Source organism: Scyliorhinus torazame, chromosome 14 (genome assembly GCF_047496885.1).
Source record: "Scyliorhinus torazame isolate Kashiwa2021f chromosome 14, sScyTor2.1, whole genome shotgun sequence".
NCBI lineage: Eukaryota > Metazoa > Chordata > Chondrichthyes > Carcharhiniformes > Scyliorhinidae > Scyliorhinus > Scyliorhinus torazame.
Genome location: NC_092720.1, coordinates 107,795,611 through 107,816,056, shown reverse-complemented (window position 1 = coordinate 107,816,056; position 20,446 = coordinate 107,795,611). Strand labels below are relative to the sequence as shown.

The 20,446-nt window shown below is 47.3% G+C and overlaps 1 protein-coding gene across 8 annotated transcripts in view; it reads left to right on the top strand.

Annotated features, from left to right (window-relative positions):
- Positions 1-20,446, top strand: part of st6gal1 (ST6 beta-galactosamide alpha-2,6-sialyltranferase 1) — a 186,534-nt gene that overhangs the window by 69,011 nt on the left and 97,077 nt on the right. For 5 of the 8 annotated variants that reach the window (XR_011934513.1, XM_072474623.1, XM_072474619.1 and 2 more), the window contains exon 2: positions 14,207-14,472. The exons of the other annotated variants lie outside the window; for them this stretch is intronic. Coding sequence is in view for 1 of the 5 variants with exons in the window: in XM_072474623.1 (XP_072330724.1) it covers positions 14,439-14,472 (34 nt within the window). In the remaining 4 variants the exon portion in view is untranslated. The remainder of the gene's footprint in view (positions 1-14,206; positions 14,473-20,446) is intronic. 8 annotated transcript variants of the gene reach the window in all.

Below are 20,446 nucleotides of genomic sequence, written 5' to 3'. Positions count from 1 at the left end.
TGGTCAATCGACTTCTGTAGTGGCTCCAAGTTGTCATGCTTCAGAGCCAAAAAGCCCTCCTGCATAGTCTGCAGCAGCTGCTCCATTGTGGGCTGGGCTGTCGGCTCCTTGCTCTGAACACCAGACATGGTGGTCTCTCTCACAGCCTCCACTGTGCCCTTACTCGACCACTTCTTCTGCTGTTTACGGTCCCTCCGGCTTCTTAGGTCCATACAATTCTGTATGGGTCCTGTGCCTGAGTACTATTGCTTTCCAGTTCCGTGCTTAAAAGCGCAAAAAAGTCGGGGGAAAAGGTCCAAAAGTCCGACCGAAACGGGAGCCACAAAATGTGCGACCTACTCCCTCATAGTCGCCACCGGAAGTCCCCCATCTTCTTCTTCATCGCTTCCATGTGCTTTGTGAACTGTTTTTCAAGTTCAATAACCATCATTTTGGTCATTCCTTCTGCTGTGAGCGATACAGCCTCCCCTGGTGCTCCAGCCTCCGCTTTCCTTACAGATCCTGCGCTGACTTTTCCACTCACCGGGGGTCTTTCATTAACCCCCTTTTTCACAGCCGTTTTTTTTTCAAGCTTGGACATTTCTCCTTCCTGTGCCTTCTTACAGCCTTTTCAGCCTCCGTTGCCCCTGGGACAGGGCGTTAAAACCCTGAAATTTCTATTCCCGAGCGGGTGCCCTCCAGTGTGCGGCTGCCTCCCACCCGCCGTCACCGGAAGTCCCCGTTCATCCCTATATTCTGCTGATAAAGTGAAGGTGAGCCAACTTTATGAATTATGAATGTTTGATGTACCAAAAGGTTTGTGAGGGAGGGAGTTTCAGGGTTTTAATCCAGTCACAGTAAAATAACTATGATGTAGGTTGAAGTCAGTATTGTGTGTGATTCTGAGGGGAATGTGCATGTGGTCGTGTTCCCATGAGCCTGCTGCCTTTGCGGTTCAAGGAGGTAGACGTTGTGAATTTGGAAAGTGCTTTCAAAGAAACCTTGGCGTGTTGCTGAAGTGCATTCGGTGGAAGGTGTCTATGGTGGAGAGAGTGAATGTGTCAGGTGCTGGATAGTGTGTTAATCAAGTGGATGCTTTGTTATGATGGTATCGAGCTTCTTGAGTGTTGTTGGAGCTGCACTCATCAGACAAGTGGAGAGTATTTCAGCACATTCCTGGGGCGAAATTCTCCGGAAACGGCGCGATGTCCGCCGACTGGCGCCCAAAATGGCGCAAATCAGACGGGCATCGCGCCGCCCCAAAGGTGCGGAATGCTCCGCATCTTTGGGGGCCGAGCCCCAACATTGAGGGGCTAGGATGGCGCCGGACGAATTTCCGCCCCGCCAGCTGGCAGAAAAGGCCTTTGGTGCCCCGCCAGCTGGCGCGGAAATGACATCTCCGGGCGGCGCATGCGCGGGAGCGTCAGCGGCCGCTGATGGCATTCCCGCGCATGCGCAGTGGAGGGAGTCTCTTCTGCCTCCGCCATGGTGGAGACCGTGGCGGAGGCGGAAGGGAAAGAGTGCCCCCACGGCACAGGCCCGCCCGCGGATCGGTGGGCCCCGATCACGGGCCAGGCCACCGTGGGGGCACCCCCCAGGACCCCGGAGCCCGCCCGCGCCGCCTTGTCCCGCCGGTACGGTAGGTGGTTTAATTTACGCCGGCGGGACTTCGGCCCATTCGGGCCGGAGAATCGAGCGGGGGGGCCCCGCCAACCGGCGCGGCGCGATTCCCGCCCCCGCCGAATCTCTGGTGCCGGAGACTTCGGCAACCGGCGGGGGCGGGATTCACGCCAGCCCCCGGCGATTCTCCGACCCGGCGGGGGGTCGGAGAATCTCGCCCCTGACTTGTGCCTTGTAGATGATCGACCGGCTTTGGGGAGTCAGGAGGTAAGTTACTCACCACGGAATTTCCAGTCTTGACCAATTGTTGTAGCCACAGTATTTAGATAGCTGATTCAGTTAAAGTTCTGGTCAATCCGCAGGATGCTGATAATGGGAGAGTCAGTGATGATAATGCCATTGAATGTTGTAGGATGATGGTTAGATTTTCCCTTGTTGGAAATATCAAATACCTGGCACCTGTGTGGTGTAAATATCACTTACCACCAATCAGCCCAAGCGTGAGTATTGTCCAGGTCTTGCTGCATGTGGCATTATCTGAGGAGTTGTGAATGGGACTGAAAACTGTGCAATCAAAAGCGAATATCCCCATTTCTGGGCTGGAATCCTCCATTCTGGAGTCCAGGTTGCGTGGTGGGAGCAGAAGTGGGAGTGATTTCCACTGGGGGTTTGGATGCCTGATCATGCACTTACAATGTTCAGCTCATTACTTTTGCACCCATGAGGAGCTCGGCGAATGTGGGGACAGGTCGCTATTTCCGCCAAGACCTCATGGGGTCGAAGATCCAAGCACCATATCTGATCGGCACCCAGACACTCTCGTAATACCGGACTATCGGTTCGGAATGTTCCAGAGCAGACCATGTATTGTTACGAACCATGCTGATGTTAAATGCAAGGGTATTCCAAAACCAAGGCAGGTCACTTGGAACAATGGTTCGGAGTGGTGTAGGGTTTCTTTTTGGTATAATGTGAGGAATGATGTAGAACCCAATGAGGAACAGTCCAGTCATTGAGTGAACCATTATAAACAATACTTATTAACTTAAAGGAAAGATAAAACTCACACAACAAGAAGAGTATAATACACTATAACACTAAAGTAGACTGATGACTATACACATAATTTTACATGAAACTATCCCTTGGTCCCCAAACCTAATTTATCTCAACTCTGAGACACCCCCTTTCCCAAACAACATCCAATATTAAGTAACTCAATGAGCTAAATCCAGAAAGTAATTACCACAACCAGGTTAAGATGACCAGGTCTGGGAAATAGTCTTCAGTCTCAGTGAAAGTGGAAAATGGCTGTTTTCTATCGAAAGTTTACATTTGCAACTGCTGCACTTCTGATGTTCGTTGTCGCTCTGTTTCCCATAGTTACACCATTTCTTTCCCTTTGATGTTTTTCACCCTGTGGAGTTGGCTTTTGGCAGGTACCTGTCAATTTCCTTATTTCTCCACATTGCAGTTACCACCACTGTAACCCCACTGTTTTCTTTAGTCACATATGTAAAATACTTGTTCTCCCATAGGCAAATTTGCATCTCATCATTTCTCCAGACGTCTGCCTCTAATCAACTCCCTGTTTTACATTGTTTTTTAATCTTAATTTTCCCCAATTCCTAACAGTGTGGCCCCAAAGTTCAGCAGAGCCTCCCTGGAGACTCTCCTCCAGGGCATCCAGGAAAGGTGTGAGGTAATGTTTCTCCAGGGTGGCAGCAGGTTCTGCTTCCGTCTGACCACAGAGATCTGGACGAAGGTCACAGTGGAGGTTAGCACCTGTGGGGCCCACCAAGGAACTGCCCAGCAGTGCAGGAAGAGGATGAACATTCTTCCGCATTCCCCCAAGGTAAATACACCGTCCACTCACTGCAAACTGACACTCAGAATGGGCATCAGGCAGTTTTAAGTGTACAAGTGCACAGGAGCGTCAGACAGAAGTTTGGGTTGATGGACTCAGCAGGAGATGGGACATCTGCACTATAAATGTGCCAAGTGCTTCATGTTCACAATGTTCTATCGATAGCAGGATATCCTGTTTGTTAATCACTTACTGGAGAAGGCTTAGCAGCTGGCATGGGTATGCACACTCCTGAACTGCCCATGCAAACACTGGCATGACAGTCAATCCTTCTGTCTGCCTGCAGGACAAAAACAACTACAATAAGAGGGTGTGGGCCAAGATAGGAGGTGATGTAGCCACCTGGGTTGGCCAACTCCCGATGTAAAATGGAGAACAGCAAAGGCTGCAGGGAAATTCAGCCAACACAGGCAGAAACCAGAAGGTGCAAGTTTACTGTGTATTAAACTCTGCAAAAGCCCAGACAGCATCGATACAAGCAGCCATCTGCATAATAATGTAGCAGCCATCTACATACTGATGAGCGATCCCCGGGAACAATCGCAACATTTGGGACAAACAAAGCTAAGCCAGACTCCCCGGCGCCAGCAGGAGCCAACACAAAAGAGGTTAACGGACACCTCAAGATCGCCCATCGATCAGGGAACCGCTCCAGTATTGAAGAAATCGAACCAAGCGATTGGAACGAAGTCCAATCACTTGGAACCAGGTACAGGGTCCGCCCCGAAAGGCGGGAAGCCCCTGGGGACTATAAAGTTAAGCCCCCAAGTTCAAATCGTTCTTCTTGACCGGGTCACTCAGCAGCACGAACCAACCCTTGACCGTGACCGGTTCAACTGCCGCCGACATCCAGTAAGTCTTAAGTCAACGCTCGCTACGAAATAGGCGCTCCTAGCTACCAATCCGTACCAACTTCGAATCCCGCAGACTCAGAACCCGAACGAAAGGCCATTTGTTCCCCTGACCTGGTGGGCCAGTCCGAAGCTAAGTATAGGCCTGTTCGTTGTAGAAGTAGCTTAGAAGTAGAATTTGTGCATGAGTAGCGATTACTGTGTATAATAAATGTGCTTTGATTTGAATCTTACTAATCAGTGTATTGAGTTATTGATCATTACTTGGACTTGAACCTCGTGGCAGTATCATAAAGATAACTGGCGACTCGAGAGCAAAGGTTATAAAACAGAGCCAATTGAACCAACCAAAAGTTAGCAACAGTGACATTCTGGACATTTGAGTCATCACCCCTTTTGAGAGACAGGCCGCCAAGATTATCATAGATTATCATAGAATTTACAGTGCAGAAGGAAGCCATTCAGCCCATCGAGTCTGCACTGGCTCCTGGAAAGAGCACCACACCCAAGACCAACACCTCCACCCCATCCCCATAACTCAGTAACCCCACCCAACACGAAGGGCAATGTTGGACACTAAGGGCAATTTATCATGGCCAATCCACCTAACCATAATAGCGAGGGAGGAGTAGAACATAGAACATAGAATGTAGAACAGTACAGCACAGAACAGGCCCTTCGGCCCTTGATGTTGTGCCGAGCTTTGTCTGAAACCAAGATGAAGCTATCCCACTCCCTGGCATTCTGGTATCCTCCAAGTGCCTATCCAATAACCGCTTGAAAGTTCCTAAAGTGTCCGACTCCACTATCACAGCAGGCAGTCCATTCCACACTCTAACCACTCTCTGAGTAAAGAATCTACCTCTGACATCCCTCCTATATCTCCCACCCCGAATCTTATAGTTATGCCCCCTTGTAACAGCTACATCCACCCGAGGGAATAGTCTCTGAACGTCCACTCTATCTATCCCCCTCATCATCTTATAAGCCTCTATTAAGTCGCCTCTCAACCTCCTTCGCTCCAATGAGAAAAGCCCTTGCTCCCTCAAGCTTTCCTCATAAGACCTACCCTCCAATCCAGGCAGTATCCTGGTAAATCTCCTTTGCACCCTTTCCAATGCTTCCACATCCTTCCAATAATGAGGTGACCAGAACTGCACACAATACTCCATATGTGGTCTCACCAGGGTCATGTACAGTTGCAGCATAACCCCACGGCTCTTAAACTCAAGCCCCCTGTTAATAAACGCTAACACATTATAGGCCTTCTTCACGGCTCTATCCACTTGAGTGGCAACCTTCAGAGATCTGTGGACATGAACACCAAGATCTCTTTATTCCTCTACATTCCTCAGAACCCTGCTGTTGACTGTATAATCCGCATTCAAATTTGTCTTACCAAAATGAATCACCTCACACTTATCAGGGTTAAACTCCTTCTGCCATTTCTCGGACCAGCTCTGCATCCTATCAATGGCTCTTTGCAGCCTACAACAGCCCTCCACCTCATCCACTACTTCACCAATCTGGGTGTCATCAGCAAATTTACTGACCCACCCTTCAGCCCCCTCCACCAAGTCATTTATAAAAATCACAAATAGCAGAGGACCCAGCACTGATCCCTGTGGTACACCGCTGGTAACTGATCTCCAGTCTGAAAATGTTCCATCCACCACCACCCTCGGTCTTCTATGTGATAGCCAGTTACTTACTCAATTGGCCAAATTTCTCTCTATCCCACACCTCCTTACTTTCTTCATGAGCCAACCATGGGGAACCTTATCAAACGCTACTGAAATCCATGTATACAACATCAACTGCTCTACCTTCATCTACACACTTAGTTACCTCCTCAAAGAATTCAATCAAATTTGTGAGGCAAGACTTACCCTTCACGAATCCGTGTTGACTATCCCGGATTAAGTGGCATCTTTCCAAATGGTTATTAATCCTATCCCTCAGGACCCTTTCCATTAACTTACCGACCACCGAAGTAAGACTAACCGGCCTATAATTACTAGGGTCATTCCTATTCCCTTTCTTGAACAGAGGAACAACATTTCCCACTCTCTAGTCCTCTGGCACTATCCCGGAGGACAGTGAGGACCCAAAGATCAAAGCCAAAGGCTCTGCAATCTCATCCCTTGCCTCCCAAAGAATCCTAGGATATATCCCATCTGGCCCAGGGTATTTGTCAACCCTCAGGTTTTTCAAAATTGCTGATACATCTTCCCTCAGAACATCTACCTCCTCCAGCCTATCCGCCTGTATCACACTGTCATCCTCAAAAACATAGCCCCCCTCCTTGGTGAACACTGAAGAGAAGTGTTCATTCAACGCCTCTCCTATCTCTTCTGACTCCATGCACAAGTTCCCACTACTGTCCTTGACCGGCCCTACCTCACTCTGGTCATTCTTTTATTTCTCACATAAGAGTAAAAAGCCTTGGGGTTTTCCTTGATCCGACCCGCCAAGGACTTCTCATGCCCCCTCCTAGCTCTCCTAAGCCTTCTTTTTAGCTCATTCGTTGCTGCCTTGTAACCCTCAAGCGACCCAACTGAACCTTGTTTTCTCATCCTGACTTACACTTCCTTTTTCCTCTTGACAAGACATTCAACCTCTTTTGTGAACTATGGTTCCCTCACACGGCCATTTCCTCCCTGCCTGACAGGGACATACCTATCAAGGACACACAGTATTTGTTCCTTGAACAAGGTCCACTTTTCATTCGTGCCTTTCCCTGACAGTTTCTGTTCCCATCTTATGCTCCCTAATTCTTGCCTAATCGCATCATAATTCCCTCCCCCAATTATAAACCTGGCCCTGCCGTATGGTCCTATCCCTCTCCATTGCAAGAGTGAAAGACACCGAATTGTGGTCACTACCTCCAAAGTGCTCTCCCACAAATAAATCTAGTAGGACTGTAGCTGTGCTGAAGATAAAATAAGACTGCTACAGGAAGCCAGTGATATATTCTATTAAACCACACCCAAGTTGAGTTATTTCAATTCTTCGCCCACACAGTAACAAGTTGGTTTAATAAAGTAACCTGTTTAGGACCCACTAAATATTTATTTTCTCCATTCCAGATACCAGCAAGAAAAGGGGCGGCCCACAACGCAGACGAGTCAAAGCTCCATCTACAACCCTCCCTCTGAGAAGAATATCTGAGAGGTCTTGGAAGGATGTACCATTATGGCATTCACACAACCCTCCACCAATGGAGATACAGACACCTTGGTGGGTGCACAATCTAGAGTAGGCTCAAGGGTCACAACCTGGTGAGCACGTGACAGACACAGGTCTACAGCTGGCAGAAGAGGTGACAGCTGAGATCTCTAACACTCAGAGGCCTGCTGGAAACCAGGCTCTTGCTGAGCTCCAGGGAGTCAGGGAGGTTCCACTGAGCACCAATAAAGATGAGCACCAGCTATGCACCACCAGATCTTCATCCTAGCACACTCCAATGGTGCCCTGACCCTCCACCTCTCCTCTGCCAGTGACCCCATTGCCTCCAGCAGGTCAGGCCGAGGATGATTTAACAGGATGCCTATTAAGGTCATCACAGTCAACAGGTCATAGCAGTCAGTAGGCTGCCTCCACCTCAACCATGGATGTCAGGTCTGCAACTAGATGTAGTCATAGAAGAAGTAAGATAAATACGTTTTGAAGGCAAACAGCTGGCACACATGTACAATTATTGCACATACTTTTGGCACTTGTAAATATAGGTTCACATGCACTGCTTAGAAGTGTCCTGGATTCCATTTTGCCCCAAGTCGCTTCAATGAGAGCAAGCATTTAGGGGTGTGGAATGTGGGCCCCATCAGAGTCTGATAATTAACTCTTCTCGATTCAGTTCTCCCATGTTATCAATCTCGAGATTACTCAATAATCCCACATGTTCATGATTGAGTACTGGCCATCAGTGTGCAGCCTAGGCGTACATTCTGCAAGCCTTTACTTACAGCCACTGTGTTCTGATCTCTGAAAATGAGTTCAGCAAAGTTATTGCAACTCCCGGGGCTGTTGCTCTGATGTCAGATGTGGATGGATGCCACGAGTAGTCAACGGAAGTTAAACCTGCTCTGTGAGCAACAAGGAACAATGTACATGCAGTTTCAGGGCTGAGAGAGTGATGCTCCACAGTGTCTTCTTAACAGTAGAAAAGCAGGGGCAGCGCGGTTGCGCAGTGGGTTAGCACTGCGGCCTCACGGCGCCGAGGTCCCAGGTTCTATCCCGGTTCTGGGTCACTGTCCGTGTGGAGTTTGCACATTCTCCCCGTGTTTGCATGGGTTTCGCCCCCACAACCCAAAAATGTGCAAGCTAGGTGGATTGGCCACGGTAAATTGCCCTTAATTGGAAAAAATGAATTGGGTACTCTAAATTTAAAAAAAAACCAGTAGAACACCAGAGGTGTCCCAAAATGTTAGGAGAATGATGTGGTGGGCATGTCCATTCATTAATCACCTTCCTTGGTGATTGTCATTTTGACCTAACATGCAGGTGAAGGTAACAAGTAAGGAGGCAACAGGCAAGTTAGCTTTGACTGCAAGAGGGATTGAGTGTAGGATGAAAGAGGTGTATAGGCAGTTGACTGAAGCCTTTGTCAAATTTCACATGGATATCTGTTTGGCCTTCTCATCTCCTTATCAGGGATGACAGTAGACCTCGCAGACATATTTGTAACCATAGCACATCGGCCATTCAAAGACCTGAGGCGGGATTCTCCGGTCCGCCAGCCGTGCTTTCCTGGGCAACGCGCTTTCACCGGCAGCAGGATTCTCCGTTCCCGCCACTTGCCAATGGGATTCACCATTGTGGCCACTGAGAAACCCGCGGGGGTGGGCGCGCTGCCGACAGAACAGAGAATCCCGCCGGCTGAGTATCCTGCCCCAGGACTTTAATGTATAAGGTGTGTGAGTCTGAGTGCTGGACCTTGCCAAGTCCCTCATGCAAAACATCAGCAGCTTTAACAGGGCTCTGCAGGGTCCATGCAGGAAAGATGTTTACCTTGGCTGGGGTGTCCATAATAACAGTCTTGCACCAATAGTAAGGCCATCTAGAACTTGTAGGAGTCTCTGAGATTGGAGGGTCTAGAGTCGTTGCTACTCAACAACCTAAAGTGGAAGTGAGGCACACTCTGTTAGTAGACTCCAAAGTAACCTCAAAACCTTTTGGCATGATAAATATGCCAAAGGATATAGGTTTACTATGACTCATAGAATTATTTCCACTCTACCCAAGTCCACTCACACATCCACCCAGCACTATCCCCGTAACCCCAAAACCTAGCCCGCACATCCCTGGACACTAAGGGGCAATTTATCATGGCCAATCCACTTAACCCTTACATCTTTGGACTGTGGGAGAAAACTGAAGCACCCAGAGGAAACCCACGCAGACATGAGGAGAACGTAGAGACTCCACACAAATAGTGACCCAAGGCTGGAATTGAATCTCGGTCCCCAGGGTCTGAGGCAGCAGTGCTAACCACTCTGTCACTGTACCGTCCATGGGCGAGTGGTGATTGTTGAACAGGAACATGATCTTTCCTGATCAGTCTGCATTGAGGAGTGATTTTGAGCGGCCGAATGGTGTTCTCTTGCTGCTTCTCCTGTGGACCCATCTTTCTGGTTCTGCTTCAAAGAACTCCCTGAAGGTCTGGCGCCCATTGAGAACAGGTGTGAAAGCGACGTGAGTGCATCTCTGTTGAGGTTCCATTTGATATTCTTCCAAATTGCCATGGATATGGACTTTGTAAGGACACAGGAAAATTCTCAATTCTACTTGCAGGTGTCCAAGGTCGTGGGAAAATAGATTGGTGCAGGTTCTAATATGCACATTTAATGTCAGGGCTCTATATATCAGCAGTTCAGCAAAGGAGCAGATCACGAGCGGGCAGATGTTAAGTTGTGCCATTTATTTCAGCTATAATGAATCACTGTATATTCGATAAAGTACAATGTCTGTAACCAAAACGAAGCTGGAGCCTTCCAACCAGCAGAGGATAGAAAATAAAATAGTAAAGGAAAATCTCCGCAGTTTGCTCTGCCTAGAATCTATTAGCTATCATCTTGTCACGGGTCTCTCAATTGCATTGCATCCTTGCAATGGCCTCAGCCTGTGGCTTTGTGACATCCTGGCCTTTGTCATCACCATCTCTTTCACCATCCTCAATACCAGAGGAGACATTTGTCAGCCGGGACACCCTTGCTTTGTGGCGCGAGGCTGCGCAGGAGATAGCAGATATTGATGACCTGGGACACTGTGGTGAGTATTGGAGAGCCCTGCCTGAGTGATCCAAACACCTGAACCTCACATCTTTAGACCTAGCGTAAGCTCAAACTGGTGGAGGCATATGCGGCATTGTCCCTCAGCTCAACAGCATTCTGCAGACATCGAACAGGTGTCATCAGTTATGTCTTATCGGAGTATCCCGTGTCTCCAAGGAGCCAGCCCCACAATCGACAAGCTCCTTCAGAACCCTGTGGTACCTGGGAGTGGTTCAGATTGTAGGCATTGTGAGAGCTCCCTAGAAACAGAGCACAGGCATGCAGGGCTTGTCTGTGTGATCATATATCAGAGATATCGAAAAGTGGAAACTATTCATGTTGATGAATGTAACTGGCTGTTGCCGGAGACCTTTCAGTGCTGTACGTGTGCAATCAATAGTTCCTTGCACTTGTAGGAAACCTGCAAAACCAAACACTTGCAGTCTTGCTTTTGGGAACCATTTGACAAATTGGTACGCTCACCTGAACAGAGCATCAGGCACTTCCAGGATACACCTGTGTAATGCTGACTGGGAGATGCTGCATAGGTCCCCAGTGGAACCCTTGCAGGAGCCACTGACAGAGAAGTTTAAGGTAGCAGAGACCTTTAATGCCACTGGCATGGGATAGCCTCCCCTTGCAGCCCAGGTACTCATGGAGAAGATGGCAGATGTGAGCAACCACATTCCAGGACATTCTAAAGTGCCACCAGCATTGCCTTTTGCTCATTTGTAGATAGACAATCTGTGCCAGTCCCTCCTCATCTGTGATCTGGATCAGAGCAAGTAGAAAGGCAGGTATATGTGGAGCCTGCATCATCTAGGCCTCAGTGGATGTGTGAGAAAATTACAATAATCAATCTAGGGAGCATATTCCATTCAGGTTTATCCCCATCTCAGAGCCACCAAGTCAGTGATAGGCTCTGTGCCTGGCATCTCTCTAGACATGGCATCTACGTGCCACCTGTTCCAGTTGAAGGACGTCCTAGATGGACAGAGATGAGTGTTCCTCCCGTTAATGCATGACTGTGCATGGAGACATTTATCTTTGACCGTGACGGTGACAGGCTTTGCGAGAAGCTTCGCTCTGACACTATTCAGCTTGTTTGCATTGCCCTCAAGACTCAAAGAGAGACCATTGCCACGGCAGCATAGAAAGGCTTATCACATGATCCCTTGTAAGCCATGACTATTCATTGTGGAGGATGAAATGAAATGAAAATGAAAATGAAATGAAAATCGCTTATTGTCACGAGTAGGCTTCAATGAAGTTACTGTGAAAAGCCCCTCGTCGCCACATTCCGGCGCCTGTTCGGGGAGGCTGGTACGGGAGGTTTGAAGTCAAGAGTTTGCTGCTGTCCACCACTTATGTCTCTTGGGGGCATTCACGTCCACCGCAATGCCTCCCCCTGCCTCACTCTCCATCCCTACCGCTGACAGCAGATGTCAAATCGTACAGAATGAAGCGCAGCTCCATAACTTGCTAGGATCTCGATATTATGAGACCCATTAGTTGGGAACAAACCTGCTGCTATGTGGGCTTCACTATAGAGAGAACACAGCTGAGCTGGGTTCGCATCCAGTTGCCTCACGATTACTTTAGTCAGTCAATTGCACCAACCTTTAATTCCACTCACCCAAAAACACCCTCTTTCCATTTTAAGGGCGAGCAACAATGTTGCTTAGCTTGTAATCCAAAAATGGTGCACGCGACATTCGAGACTTGCTCCATCACCTTCTGCTCTCCCCATCACACAGCTTGCCCATCACCCTTGATTCACCCAATATAACCATTCCTCTGCCCTCTGTCACACGTGAACCTTCACGAAACCTTTGCACCTTCAACCATCACCCGCCACTTGCCTTTTCTCCCCTCTGAGCCTACACCTAAGAATGTCCCCATGCAGCGTCTGGGGGCTTTTCACAGTAACTTCATTGCAGTGCAAATGTAAGCCTACTTGTGACAATAAAGATTATTATTATGCATGACCCTGCCCCTTCCCTCTACCCTAGCCATATGTTTCGTTGATTTGCATGATCGCCCCCACCCACCAAAAAACACATGAAACCTTTAGTTACCCAACTATCACCTTGTACCTACCACCCAGCCCTACCCCATTCCTCCCTCTCACTCTGATCTCTGTCTGCTGCCCTCAGTTAAACCCCCAGGACCACACCATAGACAGCACTGTCCCTGCCCTCGAGGACATCTCTCTTATACCATTCCTCCTCAGAAACACCATCCACCAAAAGTAAAAGGGGGCTGGTTTAGCTCAGTGGGCTAGACAACTGGTTTGTGATGCAGAACAAGGTCAGCAGCACGGGTTCAATTCCCGTACCAGCTGAGAATTCTGCATTTTCTCTCTGTGTACCCAAACAGGCACCGGAATGTGGCGACTCGGGGCTTTTCACAGTAACTTCATTGCAGTGTTAATGTAAGCCTACTTGTGACAATAAGGATTTAAAAAAAATTAAAGTCATCATCGTACCAGATCACCATAAATTGCCTTCCCCTTTGAGGGGGAGATCTCACTGTTGGCGATTTAGCCAGAGGATCACCACACCTCAGGCGTGGGGCAAGGTTGAGAAGGGGGGCCTTCATGAATATCCTCAGCCAGTGTTGTTGGCCTTGTTCTGCATCAGGAACCAGCTATCCAGCCCCCACCCCCACCCACCCCCCTCCCCCGCCACTACCCAATCACGGGACCCACAGACCCAACAAGCAAAGCCCATCCATCCACCGCTCATCTCTGCACCCTCCCATTCCCTTGCTGCCTCCATCCCTGCCCCGGACAGCCTGTCTTTCTTCCTTGGATAACCTACACACCCCCTACCACTTCCAACCTTAACTCATCTCCGGCCTCCATGCAGCTTGACAACCCATTTGTTCCCTAAGTTTTCCTAATTTAAAAAAAAATGTGATTTACATGAATGAGTGCTCGTGAAATAATTAGGTTTTGCTATCACAAAAAAATGCTTCAGAGCTCCTCATTCTCATGCACTATTCTCCTTTTGTATGTGTCACAGACACTTCGAATAACATCCAGCCAAAAGCTCTGCGTATTTCCCTCTTCAAAGCTATCAAAGATGTGACTACTTGAGATTAAATCATTCTATCATTTGCCTGCATTAGAACACCTAAACTTTCAGCTCTCCTGGAGAAAGTTTGAAATAGAAAATACAAACGTCACCATTTTCTGAAGTCAGTTCACATTTCAGTTCAGCTGAGGGAGATGAGGCAGTGTTACAGCCTGAAACGGGAAAAAGCCATAATGTGATTCAGTCCTTTGTTATTCCATTGAATAGAGATGGGCTGTGTCTACATTTCTTTGTTTGAATCTATTTTCAGATCTCCCTGTGTAGCATAGCAAACATCCTCACGGCCGTCCTTGAGATTCTACATTTGCAAGTGAACAGTATAGTGTAAACACTGGCACACTTTGTCTGCATGCAGATTTTTAGGCTCCATTCGTAGTGGCTTTGCTAGCAGTCCCCAGGTTAAGATTCTATCCTGCGTTCGATACAAACAATGGGCTTTAGTGCTGTGAAGGACATTTACCGTTTCCAAATGAAATCGCTCAATCTGTAATTTTCCTGTCCATTTCCTCTCTGCAGCCCTCACTAGCAAGCCCCCACCCCCCTCCCATACCACCGTAACTGGAGCTGATGATTCATGGGTATCTATTATTATACGAGGAACATCCTGCAAGCCATTTTTTCTGCTGCTTCAAGTTATTGCTGATTTGCTGTGCAGCGTACAACTGCTTCTGGGGATGTAATTAGAGAGATTCCTGAAGACTTATAGGCCGTCTGGGGAGTTAAACACCATCAATGACAGGGACCATGCATGAAGCCAGAGCTGCTCTTCTCAAGTACACAAGGTACGGAACAATGTGTGAGACTAAGTGTGCTATTTTGGAAACATTTTTCCTCCTGCAATCTGCAGAACATTATTTTTTTTAAATGCCATGGAGAAAGAATTGTGACATTGCTATTTGTGGATTATGAACATATTGCAAATTCTCTTAGCTTTTGCAGAAGATGTAGTAAATAAGCTGCATTTCTAAAGATTGTGTTTAGACAAGCAACGCTTTCCTGTAAAACTAATTCATTTTTTCATTTGCGAAGGAGGGTAAAATTCAATTTATGAAGGGCCATTGAATGGGCAGATAAGGTTTAGTTGCCCACCATATGCTCAGCATTATTTTCCTTCTTGACGACTTCAATTCATAGGAATTCCGTCTCCTACAAATGTGACCTCGCCCCAGAGTATGGCTTGTGTAAAACGCACTTTGTTGTGGTATGCCACACACATTGTGATATTGTGAAGAAAAACATGTAATGTGTGCTGCCACAGTAAAAATGGCTGTCACTGTTTAATACCAAAACAGATATGTTGCAAACGCTCAGCAGGTCAGGCAGCGGTGGGAGGAGAGTAAAGAAAAGGTAGCATTCCGCATGTGGGCCCATCCTCAAATCCTTCATCCCTCAAGTGATATGTAACCAGCTGCCTTGTGGAAGACAGTAGATCCTTTCTGCGTGAGTTAGCTATTGCAGCCACACCAAAGAAATGTGAACAACCCAGTCCAAAGTAAATGTTTTAATAATATCCTAATTAATCCATTGATTGCTGGGAGATTCCAGTATGCCTGGACTGGCTGTTCATTTCGCAATTTTGCACTGAACATATTAGTAAGGCTGTATGGTGGTCAGGAATAGTTTGATTCTTTTAAAATGTGTGAAATATTAAAGCTAACAATTGATAAAAAAGTTAAAAAACATTTTCAACTTATTTTCTCTCCTTCCTTTCACTATTACTTTTTATCTATTTTGTCTAATAATTTTTGAATCCAGTCAGATATAATCCAAATTATGTGTTCTATTTTTAACAATAAACCAATGTACCTGCAATTCTTTCTGTTCTCCAGATTGATGTTGCGACCAATACTGAAAATATTTTTTCTGCTTAGCTGAAAATTAGTTCCAAAAGGTTTATTTTTTCATTTTGTCAAGATTTAGATGTGAACAGATGTGTTTTAATGTGGTTTTCACACCAAACAGGAGCTTTTAAAACCTGGGCAAGGTACCTTGATCCTAACTTGAACGAATAGTGCCATCAGATTTCAACAAAATAAGCTATCCATGTATTTTTTAATGATTTACGGGATGTGGGCGTCGCTGGGTAGGCCAGCATTTATTGCACATCCCTAGTTGCCTTTCAGAAGGTGGTGGTGAGTTGCCTTCTTGAACTGCTGCAGTTTGTGAGGTGTAGGTACACCCACAGTGCTGTTAGGGAGGGAGTTCCAGGATTTTGACCCTGCGACAGGGCAGGTACGGCGATATGCTAGCGGTTAGCGAGGAGGTTAAAAACAATTTAGGTTGTAATGCCCAGTGTATTCGTACTCTCACTTTCAGAATAGTCTTGAGATTGGCACATCCTGCCTGGCTAGTACATAGGGTATCAACATCCCAAGAAAACAGGTTCAGATTATTTGTATGCCGATTGCAAAAGTAAGGAGTGGAAGACATATGCATAGATTATCTGGCTGGCATTACTTTAATGTCAGTGTTAACTGCTTTAAACTAATTTGGTTGATGCCATATTAAAAGGCTTCTATTCCCGCCCTCCACCCGATTACAGACCTTCCTTTCCTTTTGGTCTTCTCCCCGCTTTTCACTAGTTCAAAACCTATTACGTATCTAACTTTGCTCCCAGTCCTGATTAAAGCTCACAGACCTGAAACGTTAACTCTTTTTTCCCTCTCTACTAGATGCTGCCTGACCTGCTGAGTTTAAATAACACAAGCCATCATTCAATCCTCAAGAATTATTTTAAATGGAAGGAAATTATCAATCAGCAACTCGACCATGACTTAATTTCCTTTTGGATATTGCAATTTCGATCCTGCAGCAGCGATCTGACTTAAATTCATTACCATTTGCTGATAGCAGGTTAAATGTCGCTCCTCCATTTTTTGGGTTCTCACACCGGATATTTTAGTTGGGTTCAAAGGTACTGACCGCTCCCAATAGTAGAACTCACATTCCTTACGGGCCATTCTGTGCCTTTACCATCCCAATTTCTAGGTAAATGAGATGTTCTGACTTAATGGAATATGTCACAGGATTCTTGCTATAAACTAACAGAGGTAAGTTTATACAATGTTGTTAAATGGGTGTTGCATTTCAGGTCACACAGGGAGTCCGAGTTACTGGACCACTTTTAATTGCATGTTGTAGTCCAGAGCTATGGGATAGTGAAGATAGAGGCTCCAGTGTACTTTCCATCGTGTGGCTGACCAAGAATCTCTCTCACTTTTACCTCCTGCCATTGATGTGTGCTGGAAGGATTTGCAAGTTAATACTCAATCTGTTTGGCCTCTGGGATTGAAACCCAGAGTTTTGGGTTGAGAAACAGGAATACTGTGTTGTACCGTCAATATGACGCAAGGCAGGTTGAAGTAACATCAATTAAAGGCTTTATTGAGCAGAACTTGATCCCCAGCAGCTTGGTTACAGAATGCAGCTGCTGGGGGAAATCCGGGTTCTTATACCGGCATTTCTGGGTGGAGCCCAGTAGGCGGCAGAACCTATCAGGACCCGGTATCCATCTACCAATAGCCTGTCGGCATCGTGGTGTACCGTATTACCCCTAATACATACCACCACATTCACCCCTTGTTCAAAAAGAACCCGGTGGAATGGTGGTTCGCATGGTGGTAGGGGTTTACAGGGTCGGTACTGTGCCGTAACTCTGAACAATAAACAAAATTGTCGCTTTAACTGGGCCAACGGGTCAAACAGGGTCGGCATTGTGCCGTAACTATAAACTATAAACAAAATTGTCGCTTTAACCGGGCCAACGGGCCAAACAGGGTCGGCATGGTGCCATAACTATAAACTATCTACAATAATGCCGCATTTACCGGGCAACACGGCTAAACAGGGTCGGCATTGTGCCATAAATAGAACAATACACAATAATGCCGCTTTTAACGGGCTACTGAAAACGTTGAGATGAATTAAAGTGATTCGATGAGCCGGGTGGGTGCCCTGGTCGTCCTTTTCGACCGTCTCAGGCGTGGTGGTGATGGCACTGGCTCGAGTCCTATCGTCTCTGGGAGCGTAGCGCTGTCCCCTGTTTCCTTACTCCTGGGCGGGTCTGGGAGGAGAACCGAACCCCCCGGGAAGGGGGTGGCTGCGGGATGGGCCGGCGGGAGTGAGGGGGTGGTGATTGGTGTTGGGGGGGGTGTGGGTAGCTCCGGCGGGCGCCAGGTCTTGCAGGGAGACCGTGTCCTGTCGGCCATCGGGGTACTCCACATAGGCGTATTGCGGGTTCGCGTGAAGGAGATGCACCCTTTCCACCAAAGGATCTGACTTGTGCGCCCGCACATGTTTCCGGAGCAGGATGAGTCCCGGAGCTGCTAGCCAGGTCGGAAGTGGCGTTCCAGAGGAGGGCTTCCTAGGAAAGAGAAGGAGGCGCTCGTGAGGCGTTTGCTTCGTGGTGGTGCACAGCAGGGACCGGATAGAGTGAAGGGCATCCGGGAGGACTTCCTGCCAGCGGGAAATTGGGAGACTCCTAGACCGGAGGGCCAGCAGGACGGCCTTCCAGACCGTTCCATTCTCCCTTTCTACCTGCCCGTTCCCCCGGGGGTTGTAACTGGTCGTCCTACTCGAGGCTATGCCCTTGCTGAGCAGGAATTGACGCAGTTCGTCACTCATAAAGGAGGACCCCCTATCGCTATGGATGTAGGCGGGGAAACCGTTCTGTAATCTATATTCTGCCAGCTTGAAAATTTCACAGAATTGCTGCGGCGCTAAAGGAGATTACTAGGCCCATTGTGTCTGCACTGATTCTCTGATTGAGCAACTCACCTAATTCCATTTTCCCGCTTTTTCCCTATAACCCAGCACACATTCTTTCTTTGCAAATAATAATTTAATTTCCTTCCGAATGTTTCAATCGAACCTTTCTCCATCTCATCTCAGGCAGAACATTACAAATCCTAATCACTCGCCGTGTGAATTGTTTTCCCCTCGTATCACTTTAAATCTGTATCTTTCTCAATCTTTCCACGAATGGGAACAGTTTCTCCCTATCTACCCTGTCCAGAAACCCTCATGATTTTGAATACCTCGATCGAATTTCCTTTCAGCTTTTTCTTGTCGAAGGAAAACAGTTCTGATTTCTCCAAACTTTCTTCATCACTGAAGTTCCTCATCGCTGGAATCATTCTCATGAATCTTTTCTACACTCTCAAAATGCCTTCACATTTTTCCTAAAGTGTGGTGCCCAGAATTGGGGGCAATTCTCTAGCTGAAACCAAACTAGTGACGTATATAAGTTCAACGTAACCTCCTTGCTCTTGTACTCTGTTCCCCTAATAATAAAGACTGGAATACTGTATGTTTTATTAACTGCGCTCTCAACCTATCCTGCCACCTTCAATGACATATGCACATATATACCCAGGTCTCTCTGAATTTAGAATTGTATCCCCTATTTTATAAGGTCTCTCCATTTTTTCCAACCAAAATGAATCATAAGATCATACGGCATAGGAGCAGAATTGGGCAATTTGGTTCATCGAGTCTGCTCTACCATTCAGTCATGGCTAATGTGTTTCTCATCCCCATTCTCCTGTCTTCTCCACATAACTCCTGGCCCCTTATTAATCAAAAACCTATCTCTATCTTAAAGACACTCAGTGACTTGGCCTCCACTGCTTTCTGCGGCAGTGAGTTCCACAGATTCACCACAATCTGGCTGAAGAAATTCCTCCTCACCTTTGTTTTAAAGGATCGTCCCTTTAGTCTGAGGCTGTGCCCTTGGGTTTTAGTTCCTCCTACTAGTGGACACGTCCTCTCCACATTCACTCTATCTAGACCTCTCAGTATTCTGGAAGTTGCAATGAGATACCCCATCATCCTTCTAAACTCCATCGAGTACAGTCCTCAACCGCTCCTCATATGACAAGTCCTTCATTCTGGGGATCATTCTTGTGAACCTCCCCTTTCCAAGGTCAGCACATCCTTACTTAGATACAGGCCCTAAACTGCTCACAATATTCCAAATGGGGTCTGACCAGAGCCTTATACATCCTCAACAGTACACCCCTGCTCTTGTATTTTAACCCTCTCAACATGAATGCTAACATTGCATTTGCCTTCTTAACTGATAACTGTACCTACACGTTAACCTTAAGAGAATCCTGAACTAGGACTCCTGAGTCCCTTTGTGTTTCTGATTTCCGAAGCCTTTTTTCATTTAAAAAATACTCTAAGCCTCTATTCTTCCTACCAAAGTGCATAACCTCACACCTTTCCACATTAGATTTCATTTGCCACTTCTTTGCCCACTCTCCTAGCCTGTCCGGGTCCTTCTGCAGCCTCCTTGCTTCCTCAAAACAACCTGTCCCTCTACATAGCTTTGTACCATCAGCAAACTTAGCAACAATGCCCTCAGTTCCCTTTTCCAGATCATTTCCCATTTCTCTGCATTGAATTTCATCTGCTAGTTGGCCGCCCATCCCACCAACTTGTCTGTGTCTTTTTGAAGTTCCACACTATCTTTATCACAGTTCAAAGTATTTGCAAGCTTTGTATTAGCTGCAAACTTTGAAATCGTGGGCGAAATTCTCCGGAAACGGCGCGATGTCCGCCGATTGGCACCCAAAACGGCGCAAATCAGACGGGCATCGCGCCGCCCCAAAGGTGCGGAATGCTCCGCATCTTTGGGGGCCGAGCCCCAACATTGAGGGGCTAGGTCGGCGCCGGACGAATTTCCGCCCCGCCAGCTGGCGGAAATGACATCTCCGGGCGGAGCATGCGCGGGAGCGTCAGCGGCCGCTGACA